At 38.7% G+C, this 25768-nt stretch overlaps 1 protein-coding gene across 9 annotated transcripts in view; it reads right to left on the bottom strand.

Moving 5' to 3' along the window:
• The window catches only part of PALLD (palladin, cytoskeletal associated protein), a 382662-nt gene that overhangs the window by 174308 nt on the left and 182586 nt on the right, over window positions 1-25768 (bottom strand). For all 9 annotated transcript variants that reach the window (XM_070611497.1, XM_070611499.1, XM_070611496.1 and 6 more), the window contains 2 exons: window positions 18334-18453; window positions 16032-16374 (listed from right to left, as the gene is read on the bottom strand). In XM_070611497.1, the coding sequence (XP_070467598.1) occupies window positions 16032-16374; window positions 18334-18453 (463 nt within the window). The remainder of the gene's footprint in view (window positions 1-16031; window positions 16375-18333; window positions 18454-25768) is intronic.

The following is a 25768-nucleotide window of genomic DNA, read 5'->3' on the forward strand; positions in this document are numbered from 1 at the left end:
AAGACATTGATGGAAGAAATTGAAGATGACACAAATAAATGGAAAGATATTTCGTGATTATGGATTGAAAGAATTAATATTGTCAAAATGTCCATACTACCCAAAGCAATCTAGATTCAATGCAATCCCTATCAAAATGCCAATCATGTCTTTCACAGAAATAAAACAAACAATCCTAATATTTGTACAGAACCACAGAAGAACCTAAATAGTAAGGCAATCTTGAGAAAAAGGAACAAAGCTGGGGGCATCATGCTTCCTGATTTCAAACTATATTAGAGAACTATAGTAATCAAAACATTATGGTATTAGCATAAAAACAGACATACAGATCAACGGAACAGAACAGAAAGCCCTGAAATAAACCCATGCATATAGAGTCAATTAATTTACAACAAAGAAGCCAAGAATATACAATGGGGAAAGGAAAGTCTGTTCAATAAATGGTATTGGGAATTATAGATAGCCACATGCAAAAGAAAGAAATTGGACCACTGTCTTACAACATACACAAAATTAACTCAAAACGGAATAAATACTTGAACGTAAGACCTGACACCATAAAATTCCTAGAAGAAAACATTGGCGGGAAGCTCCTTGACATCGGTGTTGGCGATGAGTTCTTGGATTTGATACCAAAAGCAAAAGAAACAAAAGCAAAAATAAACAAGTGGGACTACATTAAACTAAAAAACTTCTGCATAGCAAAGGAGACCACTAACAAAATGGAAAAGCAACCTATGAAATGGGAGAAAATATTTGCAAATCATATATCTGATAAGGGGTTAATATCCAAAATACATAAAGAACTCACACAACTCAACAGGAAAAAAAAATAATCCAGTTAAAAATGGGCAGAGGATCTGAACAGACATTTTTCCAAAGAAGATATACAAATGGATAACAAGTACATGAAAAGATGCTCAACATCACCAATCACTGGGGAAATCAAGTCAAACCACAATGGGATATCACCTCATACTTGTTAGTATGACTATTATCAAAAAGACAGGAAATAAGTGTTGGCAAGGATGTGGAGGAAAAAAGCCCTTGTGCACTGTTTGTGGGAATGCAAGTTGGTGACGCCACTATTGAAAACAGTTTGGAGGCTCCTCAAAAAATTAAAAACAGAACTATCATATGACCCAGCAATTCTACTTCAGGGTGTTATCCTAAGAAAATGAAAACACTAACTCAAAAGATATATGCACCCCTATGTTCTTTGCAGTGCTATTTACAATAGCCAAGATATGGAAACAACCTAAGTGTCCATTGATGGATGAACGGATGATGAAAATGTGATATACATACAATGGGATATTCTTTAGCCATAAAAAAGAATGAAATCTTGCCATTTGTGACAACATGGGTGGACCGTGAGGGCATTATGCTAAGTGAAATAAGTCAGACGGAGAAAGCCAAATACCATACGATTTCACTCATATGTGGAAGACGAAAACAACAACAAACAAACAGACAGAGAACAGATTGGTAGTTACCAGATGGGAAGCAGGGAGAGGGGAGGGTAAAAGGCACATGTGTACAGATAGGTAGCAATTAGACTTGTACACAGAAATCTAAATATAATGATGAAGACCTGAATTTTATATAATGTTATAAACCAATGTTATCTCAAAAAACAAAACAAAACAAAAAAAAACAAGCTCCAAAGTCATAAATTGGCATTTACCTAAACATGGTGGATTGAATGGGTATATTGATATTTGTTTCTTCCTTATATCCTAAAAAAAAGAGAGTAAAGGAGTGAAGAACCGTACGTTCATTAGAATAAAAAGTAAATGAATGAGTTGTCACTAAAAGCAGGCAAGGAAAGTGGAAAGCCAAATGGCTACAGAAGTGAAGCAAACAAGACAGAAGCTAATTTGAGCAACTGAAAACTTGACCACTAGATTCCTCCGAACTTGGGGGAGAGGGATTGGGCTGAATATAAGAGGACTGTTTGACAGTTTGTAGGAGGCCAGCCATCTCCACTCCCCGACTCATTGTAGCCAGCCAACCGTTCCTTCAACTCTTGAGGAGACAGGATGCTTCCATTATGGAGACCAAGAGCTGGCACAGTTTCAGATCCAGAAACACCTGGTACAGCAGAATGAAGGGGCAAGAGAAGAGGCTGAAAATGGGGGTAGGAATTAAATAAATGTACCTACTAAATGATGAAATCCAGGCCCCTTCGCCTGCTCAGCTCCCAAATGCTATCTGCTAAACACCTACCTGCCCTGTCCGTTCTCGCACACGGAAGGAGACTGAATGCCTTTCTTTCTGGAGAAACTGATTAACTAGAGGAAAGACCTGTTGATAGATTCCGCCACTTGAGGTCCTTGCTCAACCCTAGGGTGACACCCACCAGCTGACAAATCCCAACCAATCATACAGTTTCCAGTCAACTTGTTGGTGCTAAAGGTCATTCAAGGAAAGCCTCAAACATGAAACTTAGTTCAAATAAATACAAAGAAAAAAAGGAACTTTTTTTGCAATAAAGAAAATGCAGGGAATGGGGGCGGGGGAGGCTAAATTATGATGACAGCTCCCTCCAGGCCCCGCCAAAACTCCAATGATTAATATCTGTAAAGAGATAAAGGACATCCATGAAACCGAATAGGATGCCATAAAAAATTTAGAGAATGAGAAGTCTTGGGAAACACAAATATGATAGCAGAAGTAACAAATTCAGCCAAAGGTTTGGAAGACAAAGGTGAAGATATCTACAGAAAGTACGAGAAAAATTGGCAAAAAAGAAAAGAAAATCAGAACATCAGTTTAGGACTTCTACCATCACAATACAAGTTTCAGAGAGAACAGAGAAAATAGAGAGGAAATTAAAAATTATATAAAAGAAATTTCCAGAATGTATACACACGAGTTTTTAGATGAAAAAGACTCACTTAACATTCTGTACAATGTCTGAAAGTACTATATATCATCATGAAATTTCAGAGCACTGGGGATAAAGAGAAGATTCAACATATTTAAGAATGAAAAAAGAACAGGTCACATACAAAGGATCAGAAACCATATTAGCACTGGATTCCCCTATAATACCATTAGAAGTTAGAAGAATCTGAAGCAATTCCTTCAAAATTCTTATGAAAAATCTATAATTGGAAACCCAGCCAAACTGTCAATTCAGTGTGAGGATAGAATAAAGACATTTTTGAGACAAGTAGGGTCTAGAAACTTGGTTTGTCTTGCACTCTTTCTTTGAGGGCACGCTTCTGGCAAATGAGAGAATAAAACTAAAAAGTGAAATACATGACATTTAAGGGGGAACCAGAATGGGGAAAAGGTAAAAAGCACTTCCAGGATGAAATCCTGGAGGAACAGGTGGTGCATTAAGCCGAGAGAGCAGCTAGTCAAGAACGGAGCAGAGGACGGGCGAACTCCAGGAGGAAGGTCTTGTCCGTACCAAGGGCAATACTTTTGCAGCAGAAAAATGTCATGGGAAAAACAATGTTTAAGAAGATGCTAACTAGTTGCACTGATGGTCCCAATGAGACCTGACAAGGATACAGATAGTTCAGTGTAAAAAAAATCCATGACCCAGACCGGAAAAGTAAGAGTAAATGTGTCATGGCATCACTTTTCAAATATTTCAGTAATTATTAGTAGATCACTTATATTTGTACAAAGTCTATGAAATAATTTGTGACTTAAGTAATTCCTTATTTTAAAATGTCATATCAATGTGAAACATATCCAGGTTATATAAGTAGTAGCAACAAAACTTCCTGGAGGAAAAATTGTCCAAAATGTCTACTTACTCTGTCTTAAATGCAGGGTGACAATAATTGCTTCTGTTAGACTAAATACCCATCCTATTACCTGCCTCTGTCAGGGGTGGAGTGCCAGGCACAAGGTGGAGGCTCCTGGTTTATGACTGTGTATCGTGTTTCTTCAATTTCTGTAAATTCTATGATAATCCTCTGCTTCACTCTTAATAGGTATAGTGGAGTACATGCCAAAGTCAACATGAACCCAGAAATGCACAGCTTGTTTCCTAGAATAAGAAATATTGATGTTTATAAATTTCACATGAAATAAACCACGGGGGAAATTTGACACCAGGAGGAAAAGTGACGTGTTGATTTGGGATTTAATCTGACAGATTGCTCCTAACCAAGGGGAATGCAGTTAGCAAGAGGAGCATGGTTGTTTTCTCATATCATCCTAAATTAATTTATTTTAGACTACTCGGAGTGTACAGTTCAGACTGAAAAGGATCTGGGAGAAAGAGATGAATTCAAAACTTTCATGTATCCATCTATAGGGATATTTGCAAAGTTGGGGTAACTTTTGGTCACTTTTCAGAGGTCAAGCTCTTAAGAAAATGGCAGACTAACTCAGGCCAACCTCCCTCCCAGCCCCATGACACAGACTGAGCCTTACAGGACGGCCTTCCCCAAACACTCTAAACTGGCAGGTATCTTAGACCCCCCCCGGGCTGGCAGGAACCCCTTGCATCTCCTTGTACCACACAAATCCACATTTATGTGTTTGGGGCCTGAGGGGGATCCAGGCTGAGGTCTGGATATTTGCCTGCTTGCATTTCATCTACTCCAAAATACTCCAGCATGAGAAGACAGAGGATGAGATGCAGCATCAGATCCAAAGCAAAAGCAGAACTGTTGCTCATGGTATAGCACCAGGCAGAATTCCAGAACCAATTCAACCAGTGTCCTCCTTTGTCCTGACTAAAAGGACCAGGAACATAGACAAAATATGAAACATGCACCTTCCTCATTCCATTTCATTTCTAATTTTGGTAGGAATTCCAGTTTATTTAGATTGCTTACTCCTATCACCAAGAGCATAAAACAAAACTTCATTTCTAAAAGGCAGCTTTTGGTCATTTGTTATTCGTGCAAAATAACAAAATGCAAATGTCTCTCAAGCGGACACCATGGTGAAAATGGGAGTAATGGTCCTCAGTGTAAATAAATCAACTTTTCAAGTAATAGAACATTCAGGAGTCATCTAATTGCTTTAAGAAACCTCTGTCTGCCAATTTTTGTTAAAAATAAAAACGTCTTGGGGTGGCCCGGTGGCGTAGCACTTAAGTTCGCACACTCCGCTTTGGTGGCCAGCGGTTCACCAGTTTGCATCCCAGGCACAGACCTACACACCACTTATCAAGCTGTGCTGTGGCAGGCATCCCACATACAAAGTAGAGGAAGATGAGGATAGGTGTTAGCTCAGGGCCAATCTTCCTCAGCAAAAAGAGGAGAACTGGCAGCAGATGTTAGCTCAGGGCTAATCTTCCCCAAAACAAACAAATAAATAAATAAAAGTAAAACCTTCTTGGGGCCAGCCCCGTGGCAGAGTGGTTAAGTTCACGTACTCTGCTTCGGCAGCCCAGGGTTTCACCAGTTCGGATCCTGGGCGCACACCTAGCATTGCTCATCAGGCCATCCTGAGGCAGTGTCCAATATGCCACAACTAGAGGGACCCACGAGTAAAATATACAACTGTGTACTGGGGAGCTTTGGGGAGAAGGAGGAAAAATAAAATCTTTAAAAAAAACCAAAGTAATATCTTCTTTATAATATTTCTCTCCAGTAAGGCAGCTGTTTAGTATCAGAAAGCTATAATGGCAGAACCAAATATAATTCTGCTTTTAAAGGCAGAATAATTTAAATAAACATGAGTGAAATTTGCTGTTATTCTAGAATGCTTCATCATGAATAATCCTCTCCTATATATGTAAGATTGCTTTGTGAAAGAATAACAATAAATGTGAACACTTCACATTTGATTTAGAGGATGTCCTTTAAAGAAAGCAACAGCTATGCAAGACAGGAGGGTACCAGACACGAAAACACACCATCCACAGCAAGAATTTACCCCCATGGCTGAAATTCTTTGGAAGTCCAAGCTACAAACTCTATTTTAGAAACTACAGAAAACAAAAGACGTTTTTATTTTGTGCTGCATTGTTCTTAGGCTGTCTTTTATGGCTTTTTTTTGGGTTTTACCATAAACATTATTGCACATAATGATACATCCCTGAAACCAGAAGTCATATGAACTATTTCAACAAAGAAAGAAACAAGGACAAGAAAATATTTGTGGTCTTTCCAGAAATCTTTCCCAACCTTCACATTTAATGGCAATTACTAGGAAAGCAGCAAGTTTGGAATTATAGTTGATGCATATAATTACCCATATTTGACCTATTTATAAACTCCTCTGAGGAAAAAGAATCCCAGATAGCTGTACCTACTCCTTTTGGTTCCTGACATACAGAGTGAAGGACAAATATTTGGATAGTATGTTAGTGATTCGGTGGTTTTACCAGCTTACTATCAGGAGGCGCACGCTGGAGTCCCTCACATGCTACCTACTGTAGATACATTAGAATATCTAATTCCTTGCCACATATGGAAAAGGTTTTCAAAAAACTATATCAATTCCAGTGTTATCCCCAAGGCTTATGTAATCATAAGTGTAGTCAAGCAAGGAAACAGTCATTCTTAGGTTTGTTGAGAAAATGAACAGTCTGCCTTTACACATGTAAAGAAACCAACTAAAATAAACTCCCCTGTTACTAATGTTCTCACCATTAGGTGATGTATTAGTTTGAATGAAAAACTTTTATACATTCACAGAAAAAAAAAGTCAATGGCAAAAAATTAGCAACTTGGTGTATTTCAACCTTCAGTAGACAGAAATAAATTCTCTAGTAGTAAAATTTGTAGACACAAAATGAAAGGCAGTATGTATGGATTAGAGATTCATTAGGTGAAAACAATTGTTTTAAAATGTCCAAATACAGGAAATAGGCTTGTGCAATAAAAATCCAACTCAAGGTCTTACTTGGATAGAAGAGGTAACTACAAAATGGATCACAGTGCTGAAATATAAGTGAAATACACCGAGGGATAAAAAAGTAGTATGAGTTATACTGGAAATGGCTCTATCAGCTTCTGGCTAAAACGATCTTAGCGGCTCTTCATGAAATGACAGCGAGTGATCCCCAGAAGGATATTCTTGTTCTCTCACCTCTTACCTCTTCAGATTCAACCTCTTCCCTACAGCTCTCTTCTTCTTTCTCCAGTTGTCTCCTTGAGTCCCTTTTCTAGATCCCTTCCATTGTCTATGGGATTCCTTGACTGTTTCTCCCCAATATTCCTGCTTTCTCAAACTTTTTCATTGGAAATGCTTTTTTGTCTTAACCGAAATCTGGCTTTCCTTGATGAGGCTACTAACTCCATCATGATCCTCTCTGAGCAAGGAGGGCTTTGCACACTCCTCGTTTTCCAAAGCCGCTCTTAAAACAGTGTTGCCATCATCACTCAACATCTGCTTCTCTTTTGAAGTCTATGTGCTCCACCTATAATCACTCTCTTTTCCCTGTTTGTCACCAACAATCTTGGTATTTCCTCACTTTTCTTAACGACTTTACTATTTGGCATTGAGCTTCCTGCCGTCACCTTTGGCCATCATCCATGTTAATGTTCCCTCTAACATTTGACTTTGTGGTTCCTTGACCACTTCCTCTACTCCTGTGACCTTAACTTCCTCTTAACATCTCTCTCCTAAATTCCTTTATCACTTGGAAGGAGTTCGTCTTAAGATGTGGAACTTTCAGAGTCCTCTCTTTGATAAGAACTACTGCTCCCTTTTCATACTTTCCTATCTCACACTCCTTTTGAGTCATTTTCATTCTTGGTGTAACTTCCATTTTCTTGATCCTTTCCATTTTCTGGAGTCCTATCCCTTTTCCCCTTAATCCCTGATCTGGCTTTATCTGCTTCCCTTCCTGACCCTATACACTGCTTGGATGCTGATTTCAACGATACTTCTCAAGGATCATCAATTTCAACATTATGGCATTCCCATCTTGCCAGTACCACCAACTATATGTGTCCTTTGTTTCTCTGTTCAGAGGACTGATTATGTCTAAATAAAGTCATGACACCATGCTCATTGAATCTAATATGAATTTTCACTCACTCTTTTCCAATAGCTTCTCACTATTGCTGGGAAATGCACAATTCCTTTCTTGGTATTGCTCATCATTTCTCATAATCCTCTTCAGCCTTTTCCACTCTTCTTAATCTAACAGTTACCACAACTACCCTTCCTCTTATGGCAGATGGCTTCATTGCATATTTTACTGATAAAATTTTTATTTGAATGGGAACCTCAATTTTCTTTCACCATATCTTTTCTCCTTCACCACTGTCTCTGAGGGAAAAATTTTCATCCTACTTTATCTGGAAGAATTTTATGGCTTATATATTAAACATTGGTCTTTAAAATATCTGCCTTATTTCTGGCTTTAAAATGAAAACTTACCTTATTCATATCACTTTTATCCAAATACCTGAGATGTGCAATTGAAGGAATGGGAGTTCTGGTTGTGGGGAGGTGTTAGAATAGTATTTGTGGAGGAAAACAGTCATTTTGGACTATAGGACATTTTCTGGGCAGAGCTTTCTAGGATGGGTTCAAAAAACCCAGATGGAATCCTGAAGTCATTGGCTTCTAGGAGAAAAGAGGTCTAAGAGAGGAGGTGAGAGCATTCAGTGCCAGAACATTGTTTCCAACTGTGCTCAAAACTGAGTGTGGCATCTATGACGCAGGGTAAAATGAGTTGAGGTTGAATGGAGGACGGAGGATGGAAGAGACAGGATTGAAGTACTTCTTTCTTTTAAAGTAACACTTTGTAATTTAAAAAGTAATAAACATTACTGTTGACAAGTTAGAAAAGCAGGACCATTAAATATTAAATATTATTATATTTAATAAAATATAATCTGCTCAAAATTCCACCACTAAGAGAGTCACAGGCAACAATTTTACTGTATTTATTTCTAATATATAATACACATTTTAATTCATTAAAGTATTGTATTTATGTTTTCATAAAATGAGTATTAAGCTGCATATATCATTTTATTTCTAGTATTTTTTGCTTCACACTATACCATTAATATGCGTTTGACATCAGATTCATAACATCTCTGAGCATACTGTTCAAATGTGGCTCCATCTTATCTCTGAGCTCAGCCCCTCTCGCTTAAAAATAAAATGTCCCTACCCAGCAGGGACTACTTTTTTCAATGTACTTTATAATCACTAAAGGAGCTCTCATATACACTTAAGCAAGATGAGATGGAAATGAGGAAATACTGCATTACATGTACCTAATACTTGAGATGTGTATATCATCTTTCTCACGCATGATTAAGTACCACTTTGAATATACATAGAGTATCTGCAGTAGTTCCAACTATATTTTAGACACCAAATAAGACTACTAACTATAAAACTAAGGACTCAATCTTCTTCTGGAAATGTAATTAAAACATTACACTGACCAAGAGACTAGCATGGCAAAGCACTATTATTTTAACATCTAAGAATGTGACACTGTGTCAGCGTGAATATTTACACGAAAAAATCATGAGGAAGAATACATCAAAATGTAATTCCTTAGTTAAAAGGTTCATATTTCAGGAAGTTCCTTGATTGGACTTTCCATTTCAGGGAGGGGCTGTTTTCAGTGATCCAACACCAACACTGTTAATGCAAAGCCATCATCGTATTGTGTTTATGAAGAGCCCATATCCACATAGCCACATGATTCAGAATTAGGACCATAATTGTGCCTACATTGCTTATTTATCATTCTCCAGCGTATTTGGTTAGTGAGTGTGTGTGTGTGTGTGTGACTTTATAACAAATTGAAAAAATTACTTTCTGCCCTATTTTTTTTTTCCTAATATTATTTTGAAGGCCCCTCTGGTTCCATGTTTGCACTTTCACTGCTACTAAATTGCTCTGTTATTTGATGGGACTCAGAAGATAAAGAAAATCATTTAACCAGAAATGGAAGCTGGTGCTATTAAGTTGTTTTCAGAATCAAAAGCAGAATGACTTAGAGACTGGCCCAGTTGCCTAGTGGTTAAGGTCAGTGTGCTCTACTTCGGCGGCCTGGATTCAGTCCTGGGGTGCGGACCTACACCATTCATCAGTGGCCATGCTGCGGCAGTGACCCACATACAAAATAGAGGAAGCTTGGCACAGATGTTAGCTGAGGGCGAATCTTCCTCAAGCAAAAAGAGGAAAATTGGTGGCAGACGCTAGCTCATGGTAAATCTTCCTCAGCAGAAAAAAAAAAAAGAAGCAGAATGATTTATCTTCCAAACATTAAATTGGCAAGAGAAGGCAATTGGACTGCACTGATTCTAATTTAGAGACTGGCCATTCTTTACAATATTTGCATAATGCTAAAAGATGTATAGAATTTCGTATATGCCAATACGATCTTAGAGGTCACTAGATTATGGGTTATTCAAAAGTAATGCTGTTGTCTTTTTCACGTTTGTGACCTCAGCACCCAGCACTACCCAACACTTTGTAGATGTTCATTTAATAGTGACAAAATGAAAAGTATGCTAGATTTTTAAATAAATTTATGTACATTTAAGGACTTTTTCACAAATGCTTGATGATTTCGTCTTTGACCTGTTACTTTTTTTGTCCCAAACTGTTTTGCTTATTTTCTCTTTGCCTTTGTGTGTGAGTGTTTTTTTAAATCTACAGGGTAAGGCTTATGCTAGACTAGAAGTAGGAAATCACTTGTATTCTAACGTCAAACTGTAATATACTGAGATCTTGAACCCTAACTAGTAGAGATTAAAGGATGGAAAAATGTTCAACTGTGTAAGTTATACTGACCAAGCACACACTGGAGTTTGAGCAGCAGTCCAACATAAACAGGACAGGAAGGGAGTAGCACAGAAGCTCTCAGCCCTTCATCAAAAGTCTGGCATCTGACGGGGGTGTTAACATGTCAAGGACACACACCTTGAAATAGCTGTTTGATTGTACCATGGCCAAGTGACATTGCAAGCATGTACTAGAGAGTGGAAATGTCCTCCTAGACCTTCCACGTCTCATTTTCTCCATAATGTTTTAAAGTAAGATGTTAATCATATGAGAACACGGGAGAAATGAGGCAGGAGTTGAAAGGGTTCCCAAATTAAGTAACCTGGTTGGCCGAACTTTTCTACTGTAATTCTATCCTTAGTTAGATTCTTAGTTAATTCTGCCTATTCATTCTGTTTATAAGATTAATGATGTCAGTTGGAAAAGTATTATAAAGTGGGAAAACTCTGGAATTGGTGGGTTTGAAAACAGAAGTCTATGGTACATCTAAGAATGAAGTCAAGCAGAACAAGTGGGGGTCACTCTACACGTGGAACATCCTTCTTTTCCTTTTGGTCAATCTTCCCTTGCTTCATTCATTCAAAAATATTTTTGAGCATTTCCTATTTGTCAGGCCCTGATCTAGGTCCGGGTGAGAGGGTAGTGAGAAAGACAGTCAAGGTCCCTCCTCTCAGAAAGCATATATTATAATAGTCGGGGGAAAACAACACATAAATCAACAAGTAAGTCTATAAGAACAATCAGAAACAATTACACGCTCTGCCGTAACTAAAGAGGATGATTTATTGGAGGATGGCCGGGTGGCTGCTTTCAAATGGGTGGTCAGGAAAGGTGGTGACATTAAGCTGAGAGTTGAAAGCAAGAGGGAGCCAGCCACTAGTCGCAGAACATTCCAGGGAGTAGAACATTCCAGGCAAGGGAACAACTTGTGCTTAAATTTGTGTCTAGGAGTGTGGAGAAAACCATAAGGAATTTCCAAATATAGCAGGCCTGCACAGTCAAGTCACTGATAAAGAGAGTGACCCGGGCTGCTATTTTCTTCTCTTCTCTCTCAAACACATCATCTCTCCTTCCCGCATGTGCAGTGAAAGGACATTGTTCTGAGTTTACACAGTGTTTATTATTGCTCAGTATTATGAAGATACAGCTTTGCTTTGTCAGTCCAGAACCGCACTGAGATGACACATAAAATCTCTAATACCTTAGTATGAATGAGTTTACGGGACATCCCCCATCTTGAGACAAGAATTGTAGGAATGATTAGATGTCTGAGGGTAAGAGTGAGAGAAAGGAGAAAGAGGGAAGCCAAAGCAGTCAAATGCAATTTTTTAATTTTTATTTTGGCAAGGAAGATTGGCCCTAAGCTAACATCTGCTGCCTATTTTCCTCTTGTTGCCTGAGGAAGATTGTTGCTGAGCTAACATCTGTGCCACCTTCCTCTATTTTGTATGTGGGATACCGCCACAGTGTGGCTTGATGAGTGGTGTGCAGGTCTGCACCCGGGATCCAAAACTGTGAAGCCCAGGCCACAGAAGTGGAGCGTGTGAACTTAACCATTATGCCACCAGGCTTGCCCTGAAATGCAATTATTCTGAGAAGCCTGATTCAGCCTGAAATCATTTCACCCTTTTCAGATAGGAAATAATGATACTGTTTTTTCTTTAGAGGTTGGGGGAAGAGAAAGCAGTAAGAATAGGAGCAAAGAGAGTTAAATCTAGACCTATTGTGGCTGTTGATTACGCATGTAGAAGTTTTAAAATATTTCATTATCGTTCTCCCGGTCAAAGGACACGGACTTTTATGGTAATGTCTATATTACTGGCCCTAGAGTGACAAATACACATAATCTTATCTGCTGACTTGTCCTGTTTGTGGGTGCAAGGATTTGCCTATTGCCTCCATTTTAACGCCTCATTTTGCTTCTTCCACAGGTTTATATTCTATGTCCCTCCCACAAGACAGGAAGAATATAAAAAAAGAAGAAATAGGGTTTGAAAACAGCATATTGTTATTTAGATATTGTTTGGTCTAATTTAGGAGATGAGTTCAGTAGAAAAACATGACCACGCTTCTCTATACGCTTTGCAAATCACCTACTAAATTTGGCATTCACAAATTTCTCTCCAGGGTTTATTCCTGGGGACAGCATGCATATCCTTGCCTTTGAAAGACTGTGTTTTGGCACGAAGAAAGAGAAGCAGGAATTTTATTTCCTATTAACACACTGAGCCCTATGTTTATTCTGAATCTTCAGGCATCATTTGTAGAAAGAGGGTGGCAACAGACTTATTTGATGTACTCCAAACAAAGAAAATAACACAGCAAATAGTTCATAAGTTAGGTTCATGCTTGCTTCTTCTTTTTCTGTGATAGGAAATATGATTTAAGAACATGTTGCTTCTTTTTCTTATACTGTAATAGAAGATTATGAGTGTCACACACTGAGTCACACAAATAACTCTCACTTATGAATTTTTTCCTGTGCAGCATCTAAGTGCCCTTCTGTTCCCATGGTAAGTGGTAAGGCAGTCCACAAAGCCAGCGTGCATGGCTTCTGGCATTTACTGAATGGCTTACATTTAATCACGTTTAACTTATACTCGAGGAACAGTGTCGGAGATGCAGAAACTGCAGTGGACGCCTCCATGACACTGAGCCAGGAGCTCATCCTCAGGGCAAGTACCACAGACTCAGCTGGAGGTCTGGGAGGGGGCAAGGCTATGGGTGAGGATTTCTGGTGGATAATTGAGGATCAGGGCTGGACCTTGTTCAAGAAAAGAATTCATAACATTTCTAGCTTTTCATTGTAGTCTTTGATTTTTTTTCTTCCCATGATCAGTGTTGGAGTTACTTGAGAGAAGTCATACAAAGAAGATTTCTTTTTGAAAATGATCTTTTTTTAGGAATGTGATGAATCAAACACCATTTTAGATTAATTTATTGCAAGAGTAAATATTTTAATTCCTATTATTTAGCCCTTCCTGTTTTCTATTTGTGGATTACAAATGTTTTAGATGACTGAAATGCCAGAAAACTCCCAAATATAGACCTCTCCTTTTATAAAGGGGAATTAAATCATAGGCTGATGAAACAAGATTAGGGTAAACCACAGTTCTTCACTGCCAACCACAGAGACAAGCAAAATCTTATTTTTTCTTCCAATGTATGAAACTAATAGATGTGTGTAAAAATTTTACTTGGTGGTTACCTACAGTCATTAATTATCAATAACTTAGATGCCATCCTAAATTATTTGCAAATGTCATTCAACAGCATTTTTCTGTCACTGGATACAACTTTTAAAACAATGAGCAAATATTTTCAGAAAAGATCGTGATAATCCAGAAAGGAGTGCAAGACCGCACACCAAACATACACACAAAGATTTGAAAAAAGAAAATTGGTAAAACCTGGCACAAGTCAATGTTATTTCTAAGCCACTAGGTTTTGTGATCAGGTACTCTGCCTTTCCTTAAATTTCCTCATGAAGTGGGGAGTAACTCCTCCACGTGAACATGAAAAACTAGAGTCCATTCCTCCTACCTTATTTTCTATTGAAAATCTGACGAATAAGCAAAACATGATGTCACTCTTCAAACTTGCACTTAAGCTACTCCTCCTCTGAATAATCACAAAACTGTTTTGTGTCTTTTGTAGACATGCCCCTCCATCATACACCCTAACATCAGTGTAAAGCAGAGCTAGAAGCTGAAGAGCTGTTGAAACTCCTGAGATAAGAAAGGCAGTAAATGCCTGTTAACAGCTCCGCACGTTTGCTCACCTGTGATTTATGTGCAATTTATGACAGCCATTATTGTGGATACACTTCACTTAATCAGAGCACATCAAGTCCCAGTCATTACACACATTCGCCCTTTCTTCCCCAGGAGAGCAGCTCCCTTGTTTCATTAAAAGCACCGCAAAGGCAAAGAAGCGAGGAGTCAGTAGTGGCATTTAATTTTATGGGATGGAGCTACAAGAGGCTAAATCTCTTTTAAGGCTGCCACTTTTGAGCTCGCTGGACCTGTTCAGCATCTCAATGGAGCTGGAGCATAAAAATGTTCACCTGGCATCTTTGACGCCACTGTACACAAACCTACTAGCCCTCCTGCCTAAAAATAAGCCCGGATGGAACACAGAATTAAGTGCAGGGTAGGAAGAGATAGATTCTTGAAACCGTAACACAAGTTTGTCCAGAAGTTTATTTTTATAAAATTGTCTACCCATTTGCTAACTTAAGCTGCTCGTTTGGCAGATTTATTTGATTAGTCTAACAGTGTTTATGAAATCACTTAGAAAACAATAAAGTGATGTACAAATATAAGATATTCTAACTTTAATATCTAATATAGTCTAAGATTTCTAACAAATGAGCTGATGACAGAGAGAAGAGAGTAGGCTGTTTAGTATTAGGGAAACAAAGAATTCTCCAAGCGAAAGTCACGTTCCTGCCCCAAATCGAAAACATCAGACATCATGGGGAAATACAACAGACTTTCCTAGATTCTGGTGAATTCATTCTCAAGGAAATGTGACCCTGTTGGGTATGCATACATTTTATATGCATCTGACATTTCCACTGACCTCTATCAGGGCAGTAATTCAAGGTCTGCTATGCTATGGTAGGACCTTTTGGGTTAATTGACTTCTGCCTCTCTCTGACATTGTAATGGCTCTATTCATAACAACTCTCTGCTGTGTGGTGCCAATGGAAACAGCTCATGCAAGGTTTAGCATCCTAAGAAAATAATGAAATCAAACATGAAGATGGTATTCACGGAAATATGCAGGTCCCTGGAATGCCAAAGCCACGTGGGTTGTGCTCTGAAGGGCGCTCTTCTTCCTGACAAGCCTGGTTATCTCTGGTTTCCTTCCCCCACCCAGGCTCTGCACACTGAATTTCCATCCTCAGAGTTTAGTCTTCCCATCTCTATCAGATTTCCTTACTGATTCTTCAATTTAAAACATTTGGAAATGCTTTTAATAGAGAGCTCCAAGCAGGTCCCCCTTTCCCATCACCTCTGGGGAGTGGCTACGTCTTAGCCATACATTGGAAGGCCACGCCATGCACAGATATTTTCACAGCTGAAACCAGTTACAGCTTTTACCAAAGGGCAAATTTAACCAAGCTTCTCATTTCCCTTCTTTATTTTTAGGTATCTTTTATATTTTGGAAGGACCCAAATTGGTAGCAAGGTCCCATCAGCCAGGGACAGCTTGCCTGCAGAAGGGGCAACTTGCCACAGAGCTGAGTCCAGGCAAAAAGTTTCCCCTAACCAGAGAGGCAATTTAGCAGGGGTATGGAAAGTATTATAAAATCATGCAGAAATACTCACAGTTTGGGTTTGGCAAGCAGAGGTGGTGGCTCCTTCGTGGGTGAAAGCAGGACAGCTGGTGTTGGAAGAGATTTACTACTGTTAGCTTTGCCATTAATCAGTCCATTTACTCCATGGCTGGGATGGACTCCGTTCGTTTCCCTCTCAGTAGAACTGAATTGCATTTGAAGGGCTGCCATGCTAAGTCCTAACTCTGGGCTGTTCACGTGCTGGATCTCAGACGGTTTCTTTGAAGCCAATTCAAAGGAACTTGTCTCCAAGATTGGAGGGGGAGGTGGAAAGTGTTGGAAGTGGTCATTGTTGGATTCTCCCATTGAGTCATAGCTACAGTTTTCAGTGTTGGCTAAGGAAGGAGAAAGGGAGGGAAAAAAAATAAGATGCTACTAGTTCAACAGTTATTTTCACACTGTCCTAGATCGTCTGAGAATCTCTTGGGCCACGTTAAGTTGTTAAAAAAGAGGTAACTGCTGCTCTCATTTGATGCAGAAGCAAAGCCAGCTGGAGGGCCTGGTTCTCCAAGCTTGTTGTGAGTGACTGTTACCTGTTTCATTTCATGACTAGGCCCACGAGTGGGGAAACCAGCTACCAATTCATTAACAAATTTCAAAGAAGAGCTGAAGACAGAACTTGGTGAAAAACGACAATACAAACATTATCAACTAATGGTGCTTCATCCTTTCACATTTCAGCCCACAGATCTGACTGAACATCCTACCCATGCTTTACTGATATCCACTCAAGCTGTAAAGGTTTCATATGGTAGGCAACCGATAGTCATTCTATTTAAAGCTAAGTAAAGCTCTGGGTCTGAGTGAACTGTCTTATGATCTCATAGATAATTTTTTTCCAATTCAGATGATTGCCACAGCTGTAACTCAGTACAAAAGAAATGTTTACTTGTTATTCTAAATAGACTGAATGAACACATCTTGAGATAAGATCATGTCTTCTTAGGATTCTTCACCTTGCCTAGAGCCCAGCAGAGCTCCTGGAATGTACTCAAAGGTGCTTACTGAGGTCAACTGAAAACTCAAAAATACTTGCTAATTATGTTTGACCTATAGCAGGTTTATCTCAGATTAAAATGGGAAATACTGCATGCCAAGTTTGGCCACAGAGACTTTTAGAGTCCAGAGGTTTGATCATATTATTGGAGAACCACACCATTGTTATGGCCATTTGATGGGACAGTCTTAAGCCAACTCAAGATCAAAATGCAGGGGTTCTCCCCTCCCTGTAGCTCCAATCACGACACTTGAGTTTCCTTTTCACATTTACAGTACTCATTCATAGCAACTGCTTCACCCATAAGGTGAACCTTACATTTCTTTTCTTAATTAAGATGAAAAAGCATTTAGAATTCCCACTGTATCATCCCGAAACCAGTTTTGTTTGTGCCTCTGCTGCCACCTAGCACCAAGTTCTCACTCTTCTCAAGAAATCAAAGTGCAATTCGATTGTTCTCCCCGAGTCCATCTCATACAGCCAACAACCTATTTATGGATTCCCTACTATGTGTAAAACTATGTGCCAGGCTTGGTCAAAGAGATGTTTTAAAAACCTTTGTAAAATAACTGTCAGAGACGAGGCAATAGAAATAAACTAAAGCAAAGCTAATTAGTAATAGCAGAAAACAGTCAACTAAAGTTAAAATAAAGGAAAAAGCTGTTTCATGTTGCCTTCTCTAGTGTAAGTTCCTGAGTTTAAAAAGTAGTCAGATATTTTTGAATATTGTCTTTAATAATATAATATATTGCTTTAGTTTTTCATATCAGTTATAGTCCACCTTCAATGAAATCTGATTTCTAAGATCTTTAGAGTTTTTCCAAATTACATAAAGTTTAACTTGTCTTACTTTTTCAGAAGTTTCCATAGTGGATGAAACAATGATTTCTTTGTACAAGCATGTCCGGATCTCCTGTGTTGGCACTGCTGAGAATACTGACCGCACCTCCAATTCAGAGGTGGCCTTCAGATGTGAGCATGATTCTGGGTTAGTATGAGGATGCTAGGAAACCAGCTCCATTGTTTCCAAGACCAAAATTGCATGATTTAAAAAATAGCCCCATGTGTGTTCAATTGCTACATTATCATTATCTTTTTGGTTTTTGTCTCCACTTACACTCTCCTCCCTCAAAGCCTTTTGTTTCAGGATGAAACACTGATCACTAGGATATCTCCTGGAGCGGCAGCCAGCATTCCTAAAGGCTGAGCCCTCCTCTGGGGCAATTCTTCCTGCTGTGGTCAACCACATTAAGTGCAAGAGAACAGAACCCAGTCAATTTTTTTTCCCCTCACATACCTGAGGTGACAATCAGCTGGGCAGTACTGGTTACTGATCCGTAATCATTTCTTGCCGAGCATGTAAAGATCCCCGCGTCTTCTGGGAAAGTCTCAGCAATAACCAGGGTACAGATCTCCTCTGGAAGTGAAGGGAACAGAGTAACTCATCAGAGTGAAACATGAAGTCACTTTGAAGAAGTCAGACCTTCTGCTTCTGTTTGTAAAACAAGCAGATCAGGTAGCAATTATTACAGAATTGCTTTACAAAGTATTCACAATAGAATCTCTCTACATTTAATGCATTAGTTCAGCCTAGCAGCAAAAGGGAGTCAGGCTCATTCTTTGTGATTTTGGACAAGATCAGCCTTGGTTTCCTCATCTATAAAATTGGGATAATATCTACTCAAGGGGGTATCAGTGCTCAGTAGATGCCAGCTCCATTCTCTTCCTGCCTTGACTGTACATGGAAGTTTTCAACTACAATGTAGCTGCTTCTTACGTCTGCTCAACTGAAAAGCAATTAGTGTGGAAAAGCAACTTCTCTGGAATGCTGATAATGGGAAAAAAGAACATAATATATAAATGTTTGACCTGCAGACAATTATTCTGGAAGCTACTGTTAAACAGTGTGACAGTGTTGTATAGCGCAAAAAGCCCAGACTCTGGAATCAGCTGCCAAGGCTGGAATACGGGTCCTGCTACATCTTGCCTTTGTGACTTTGGTCAACCTCCTCAAACTTCAATGTTCTTATCTGTAAAATGGAGACAATAACAGGGGCTGGCCCCGTGGCCGAGTGGTTAAGTTCGCGCGCTCCGCTGCAGGCGGCCCAGTGTTTCGTTGGTTCGAATCCTGGGCGCGGACATGGCACTGCTCATCAGACCACGCTGAGGTAGCGTCCCACATGCCACAACTAGAAGGACCCACAATGAAGAATATACAACTATGTATGGGGGGCTTTGGGGAGAAAAAGGAAAAAATAAAAAAATCTTAAAAAAAAAAAATGGAGACAATAACAGAACCTACCTTACAGGGTTTGTAATAGTCATGACTCATAAATTAACCATCACAGGGCTATTGTGAGGGATGATAATGATGACCATGACCATAGCTAACAGCTCGTATCAGGTATTAGGTACTTTTACCAGCATGGAATATAGATTAATTTAGATTTAATCCTCATGTCAACCTTACGAGTAATGTTTATTATTATTAGCCCATTTTACAGATAGGAAACTGAAGCACAATAAGGCTAAATGACTTGCCCAAAGTCACAAAGCTAAGTGGCAAAATCAGAATCCGAACCATGTCAGGTTCCAGACTCCACACTTCTAACAATCATCTTTTTTTCTTTTTCTAAGGAAGATTAGCCCTGAACTAATATCTGCTGCCAATCCTCCTCTTTCTGCTGAGGAAGACTGGCCTTGAGCTAACATCTGTGCCCATCTTTCTCTACTTTATATGTGGGACACTTGCCACAGCATGGCTTGCCAAGTGGTGCGTAGGTCCACACCTGGGATCCAAACTGGTAAACCCCTGGCCACTGAAGCGGAACGTGAGAACTTAACCACTGAGCCACCAAGCTGATCCCACAACCATCTATTCTTATGATATGATAAACTTTATGCTTAGGACACTGCCTGGCACATAGTAAATGCTTTGTAGCCAGTAAATGTTAGCTGTTATCATTAAAAAGAAGCTAGATCCAGAGTGTATTAACTATTTTCAAATTGAATAATTGTTTACATTGTACCAGTAACATAAAGATGATAATGTTAGCAAACGTTAAGAAAAGTGATATATATCTGATTGCCACAGAGACTCTGTTGATTATTCACATATTACATGGGCAGGGTAAGACTTTGTATTGCAGATTTTGGGCAAAAATGCCTGCAATTATTCCCCTCTCTGCCTCCATGCTCCTTTGCAGTGCGACTCTGGAACTCCTTCTATCAAGTGGCACAGTCTATTTCCCCGTCTCTTGAATCTGGGATGGCCTTGTGCGTTTTGCTTTAACTCAGAATGCAGTGGAAGTGATGCTGTTGGCCAATTCTGAGCCAAACCTCCAGGGGCCTTGCCTATTTCTGCTCAATCCCTCAGAACTCTGCTGAACCCCGAGGTAAATAAGGCTGTGCTGGCGTGTTGGAGGAGGAGACCACACGGAGAAGACAGGAGCCGTTCCAACAGAGACCATCCTAGACTGACTAACTCATTCCCAGCCAGTCTGGCAGCCGACCACAATCAAGCAAGTCTAGCTGAGGTGGGCCAAGCCTGGTGCAGACCACAGAACTGCCCAGCTGAGGCCAAGCCAAATGGCTGACCCACAGAATTAGGGACTAAAGAAACGGTTGCTGCTTTAAGCCACTAATTTTTGGGGTGCTGTACTGTGCAGCCATAGCTAACTGATATAATTTGATAAGAAAAAGTGCTTCTCTTTCAACCTCCTCCTCTGACAGTCCTCTAAGGGCAAAATTTTCAGACTTGTAGAATAACGCTTCCTCCCTCAATTCAACCATCAATTTACTGAAAATTAGCAAATTGTCTCAAAATATATTTTATGTTCTAAACACTGGAAGAAAAAAGTACTAACTGTGGGTAAAAGTGCTACCTAACAATTAAAGCATTTTTATCTACTAAAGGGTCTTTAAATATTTGAATTTTTAAATACAATAAAAGCAATACATGCAAAAGTAAACAAAGTAAAGTATAAAATGGAAAGCAAAAGTATTCCTTTATGGAATTCCTTCCTTTATAATCCAATTGCCTCTATATCCAATATCTTTTAATGATGTCATTCCCCAAAGGTAAACTCCATTAAAGAGTTTATTGTATTCGATTCTAGAAAAAACTTAATGTATCCTTTCCAAAATTCATCCAAATCTTTTCAAACGATATAGTTCTTGAAGTAGCATTACTGGGTCAAATATGTATATTTTTATATAAGAAAGTGATACAGCCCATAGACATCACTGAATGTTACTCCACTTCTCACTCTTTTTTTCAGCTGCATCCTGGAAGCCTTGTCCCATCCCCAATTCTGATGATGCTGATGATAATCGGGTTAATAGGCTGCTCGGGATTCTGCTTGGGATTCTGTTAAAAGCTAAAAATGTAAGGATTCTTTTGTGTCAAAATGTATGTTCCCCAGGAAAGATCTGGGGACCACAGTGATTACAAGCTTTTGAGATTTTAGCAATACTGTATGCTTCAAGGTAAACTTGTTTCTAAGATATATTAATAGAGGTTTAAAACTGCAAGAGTAATGAAAATAAACACTTTATTCTTTCAGCATATATTCAATTTCATGTTTAAATGTGGTGTGAAAAACTAGGGTCCCATGCAGAACATAGAATGAGTAAATAATAGAGCTTAATACAGTCAAATTAAGAAAACTTATATTATTTAAAGGCAGTGACAGAAGGACAAAGGCAAAGGACAGAAGGACTGCATGATTCCACTTATATGAGGCTTCTAAAGTAGTCAAACTCACAGAACAGAGAGTAGAATGGTGGTTGCCAGGGGTTGGGGTGAGGCGGGGGGGAACGAGGAGATGTTGGTCAATGGTTTCAGTCATGCAACGTGAAAAGTTCTAGAGATCTGCTGTACAGCAATGTGTATATAGCTAATAATACTGTACACTTAAAAATGTGTTAAGAAAGTAGACTCCATGTTATGCTTTTGTGTGTGTGTGTGAGGAAGACTGGCCCTGAGCTAACATCTATTGCCAATCTTCCTCTTTTTGCTTGAGGAAGATTGTCGCTGAGCTAATGTCTATGCCAATCTTCCTCTATTTTATGTGAGATGTTGCCACAGCATGGCTTGATGAGTGACACTAGATCTGTACCTGGGATCCAAACCCACGAACTCCAGGCCACCAAAGCAGTGTGTGTGAACTTAACCACTGTGCCACCAGTTATGCTTTTCTTTAAATCACAATAAAAAAAGAGTACTAAAGGGGAAGATATATATATTAAGTTTTTATCCATTTAAATGCTCATTTAAATTCAAATACTATTTTAAGTAAAAACACTATGATAGGTACGATAAATATGAAGAAATTAACACAGAAGTTGCTCAAATATTCTCCACCTTTCTTGAAGAACAAGAATAAATGGTCCATAATTGCACCAAGAGAGAAGAAGGTAGGTTAAACGGTTGGAAAGACTTGTTAATGGAAGGTCATAAGATAAAGATTTTTGAGATAAAATCTGGAATCTTCTGTGAATAGCTTCTAAAAGCTTTTAGAATTCATCCATTTACTTAAGTGTTTTTAAGAGAACATGTAATACTTAATATTCTGTAGCTGCAGACAATTCATGGTTCCCGCCCTCAGGTCCTTTGTAATCTTGTTAAGGGGTAAGCCATGCCCCTCTTAGAAGGATATGGATTAGAAAACCCCAAGTCTATTCTGGCTCCAACAGTTTCCACCCTTAACGCCCACATGCCCACAGGATAATTTTTAGTCTTCCTTCTCTTTCCTTCAAAACTGTGCTTGGTTAAAAAGGCAGTTAAGTCATTTACAAGGAAAAATGCCAGCCACACAGTGCTATTTTGCAAAAATTTCTTGAAATATAAGACAAAAGTGTGGAATATAATATAGAATTAAGATTTCTGGGCAATTAAAAAAATTCCAGGTGTTTATGTTCCAGACTTCTGGAAGGATTAAAATTCTAGTTGACTAGGCAGCATCTTTGAAAATAGATCAAAAATTAGATACACAGCAATTATCCTACAATCACGAAGATAGTATCTTTTCTCCCTTTTCCTTCCACTTTTCTTGATAGCTTTGCAACCCTTCCTATAGAGTCAATTAAAAACAAAGTCAAATACAGTTTCCTGAATTGTCTTCCTTTTCCTGTTTATAAATGTAAGATTTCTCTCTGCCTTTTTTTATTTGTAAATTTATTTGGTTGAATAGGTAGTACAAAATTTAAAATATATAACAGGTATACAGTTCTCTGCCTTTTAAATAATTATGTCAAAAAATTTCATGAGGTTTCAATTTTAATTTAAAACAGACAAACATATACTTTGAAGCTGATATCTGTACAATATAACTTGTTATTACAAAGAAGCTACAGAAATCTCCAACTATATAGGGGGAGAGATTATTCAGATTATACATATTTTTTTTAATTCGTGCACCAATGTATGAAAAGCACAAAAAAGTACAGGAATTTCAAGAGCGCTCAATGGCATTTATTCCAATTACAAGATACCCTGAGTTCTTAATAATGTAGCTTTGTTTCAAATAAAATGAAATTATTTTCCCTCTTTTGAAATGATGATATCACTGAAGAGTTCCTGTGCTACAACGAGTGAAAAGTATCAGGTAATTAAAAAATCAGCCCTAGTTTTTTCACAATTACCTGGAACACTTTTTTGGGTAACATAATGTGACCATGCTAGGTTATGCTGCAGAAGGTAGTTTTATATACGGCAAAATCTGGCCTCATTTGACTCATACTGAGCTGACTTTGATGTCTCACCATTGAGTAACACAAATTATGTTTTTAAATTTTGCAATCAACATAGACCCTTAACAGATAAACCTGGTGGACCCAGTGCAACTGTGGATTTATATGGATAATACTCTACAGAATTTTCTGGCTTTCCCAGTGTTTACTACTTAAGTGGAAAAGAAAGCCAACTGGGTTCAATATTAGCAGAATATTTACTGCTACGATTTACCATTTACTGCTACGATTTACCATTTACTTCCAATTGCTATAGTGTTAACAATAGCAAAAGGAAAAATTTATTTATTCAAATTCTGAACCTAGGTTATATATTGTGTTTTATAATTTCAATAAAATATTTCTGTAAGTAATTCTCAGATTAAGGCCACATCCCATAAAACAGACAGCTGTGGTGTCACGGGGGGGAAGGTGTGAACTCAGACGTGCTCACCTCTGCTCACCTTAGTCTTGATCAGCATAAATGTCCCCTATCTCAAGTTGCCTTGTGGGAATTGAGAAAACATCACAAATACATGGTGTAAACCATGAAGTGTAATGTATATTTAAGCTACCTTGATATTTTCAAATCAGTGATTTTTATTTAAAAAGATGAAGAAGAACTAAAGGATAGAAAAATTAATTGGCAACTACACATTGGCAGGACTCTGCATTACTCTAGTTTTATTTTTATCCTACATTTGGCCCTTGCTATACAGTCAAGGATCTAGATATAGCTATTACTTAAATTTGAATACGTGCTGACATTCAATAGCTCCTCAATAAGATTGGGGGTTTTGGGTTTTTTAAATATGGATTTTATTTATTTATTTATTTTTGCTGAGGAAGATTAGCCCTGAGCCAACATCTGTTGTCAATGTTAACCCTTTTTTTTTTTTTTTTTTGCTTCAGGAAGGTTAGTCCCTTCCTCTACTTTATATGTGAGTTGCCAACACAGCATGGCTGACAAGTGGTGTAGATCCAGACCTGGGATCCAAATCCGCACAGCTGGGCCGCCAAGGCCGAGCATGCCCAACTTAACCACTAGGCCACAGGGCTGGCCCCTGGATTTTTGTTTGTTTGTTTTTCTTTTGCTGAGGAAGATTTGCCCTGAGGTAACACCTGTTGCCAATCTTCCTGTTTTTTGCTTGAGGAAGATTTGCCCTGAGCTAACATCTGTGCCAATCTTCCCCTATTTCACATGTGGGTCACTGCCACAGCATGGCTGTCGACAAGTGATGTAGGTCTGCGCCTGGGAGCCAAACCTGGGCTGCCAGAGAGGAGTGCGCCAAACTCAACCACGAGGTCATGGGGCTGGCCTCAACACTGGGCTTTTTGGAGGGGGGCTATTTATAACATCGGGCAGAGATTACTGTTATTTAACTGCTAATTAATATCACAATCTTTTAGTATCCTGTTTCCTGAACCTGTTGGATGATAAGAATCATCTGAGGCACTTGGTTAACATGTCAGTTACCTAGGTCTCTCCTCTCCCCTAGAGATTATTATGCAGTAGACTCAGGGTGGGGGCAAGGATTTTTTTTAAAAAAACACACATTCCAGATCATTTTACCTTCAGGAAAGTATGGAAAACTTTGTCCTAAAAAATGGATTTCAAACATTTTTGATTGGAACCTACAGAAAGAAATACATTTTATGTCTGACCCAGTCACATGCACAGATACATACACATACATACACAGCAGAAATAAAATTTTCACAAAACATTTGAACTTACAATATGAAGTGTACTCTGCTACCTTCTATTCTATTTTCTTTTCTTTTACAATAATGGTGGTTCCTCTCCACTTTCATGGGTCATGATGAGCCATTTAAAGACACTGCCCTATACAACCTACCATAGTTCCTGGCTCCATAAAGATCAATGAACCCTGCCTCGAGGTGTTTGACAAATTAAGAAAACGGTTTTCAGGCAAAGGTTTGAGAGATAATGATAAATTTAAAATATAAAATTATTATTTGATTAAAAGACTCACTGA

Source organism: Equus przewalskii, chromosome 2 (genome assembly GCF_037783145.1).
Source record: "Equus przewalskii isolate Varuska chromosome 2, EquPr2, whole genome shotgun sequence".
Classification (NCBI taxonomy): domain Eukaryota; kingdom Metazoa; phylum Chordata; class Mammalia; order Perissodactyla; family Equidae; genus Equus; species Equus przewalskii.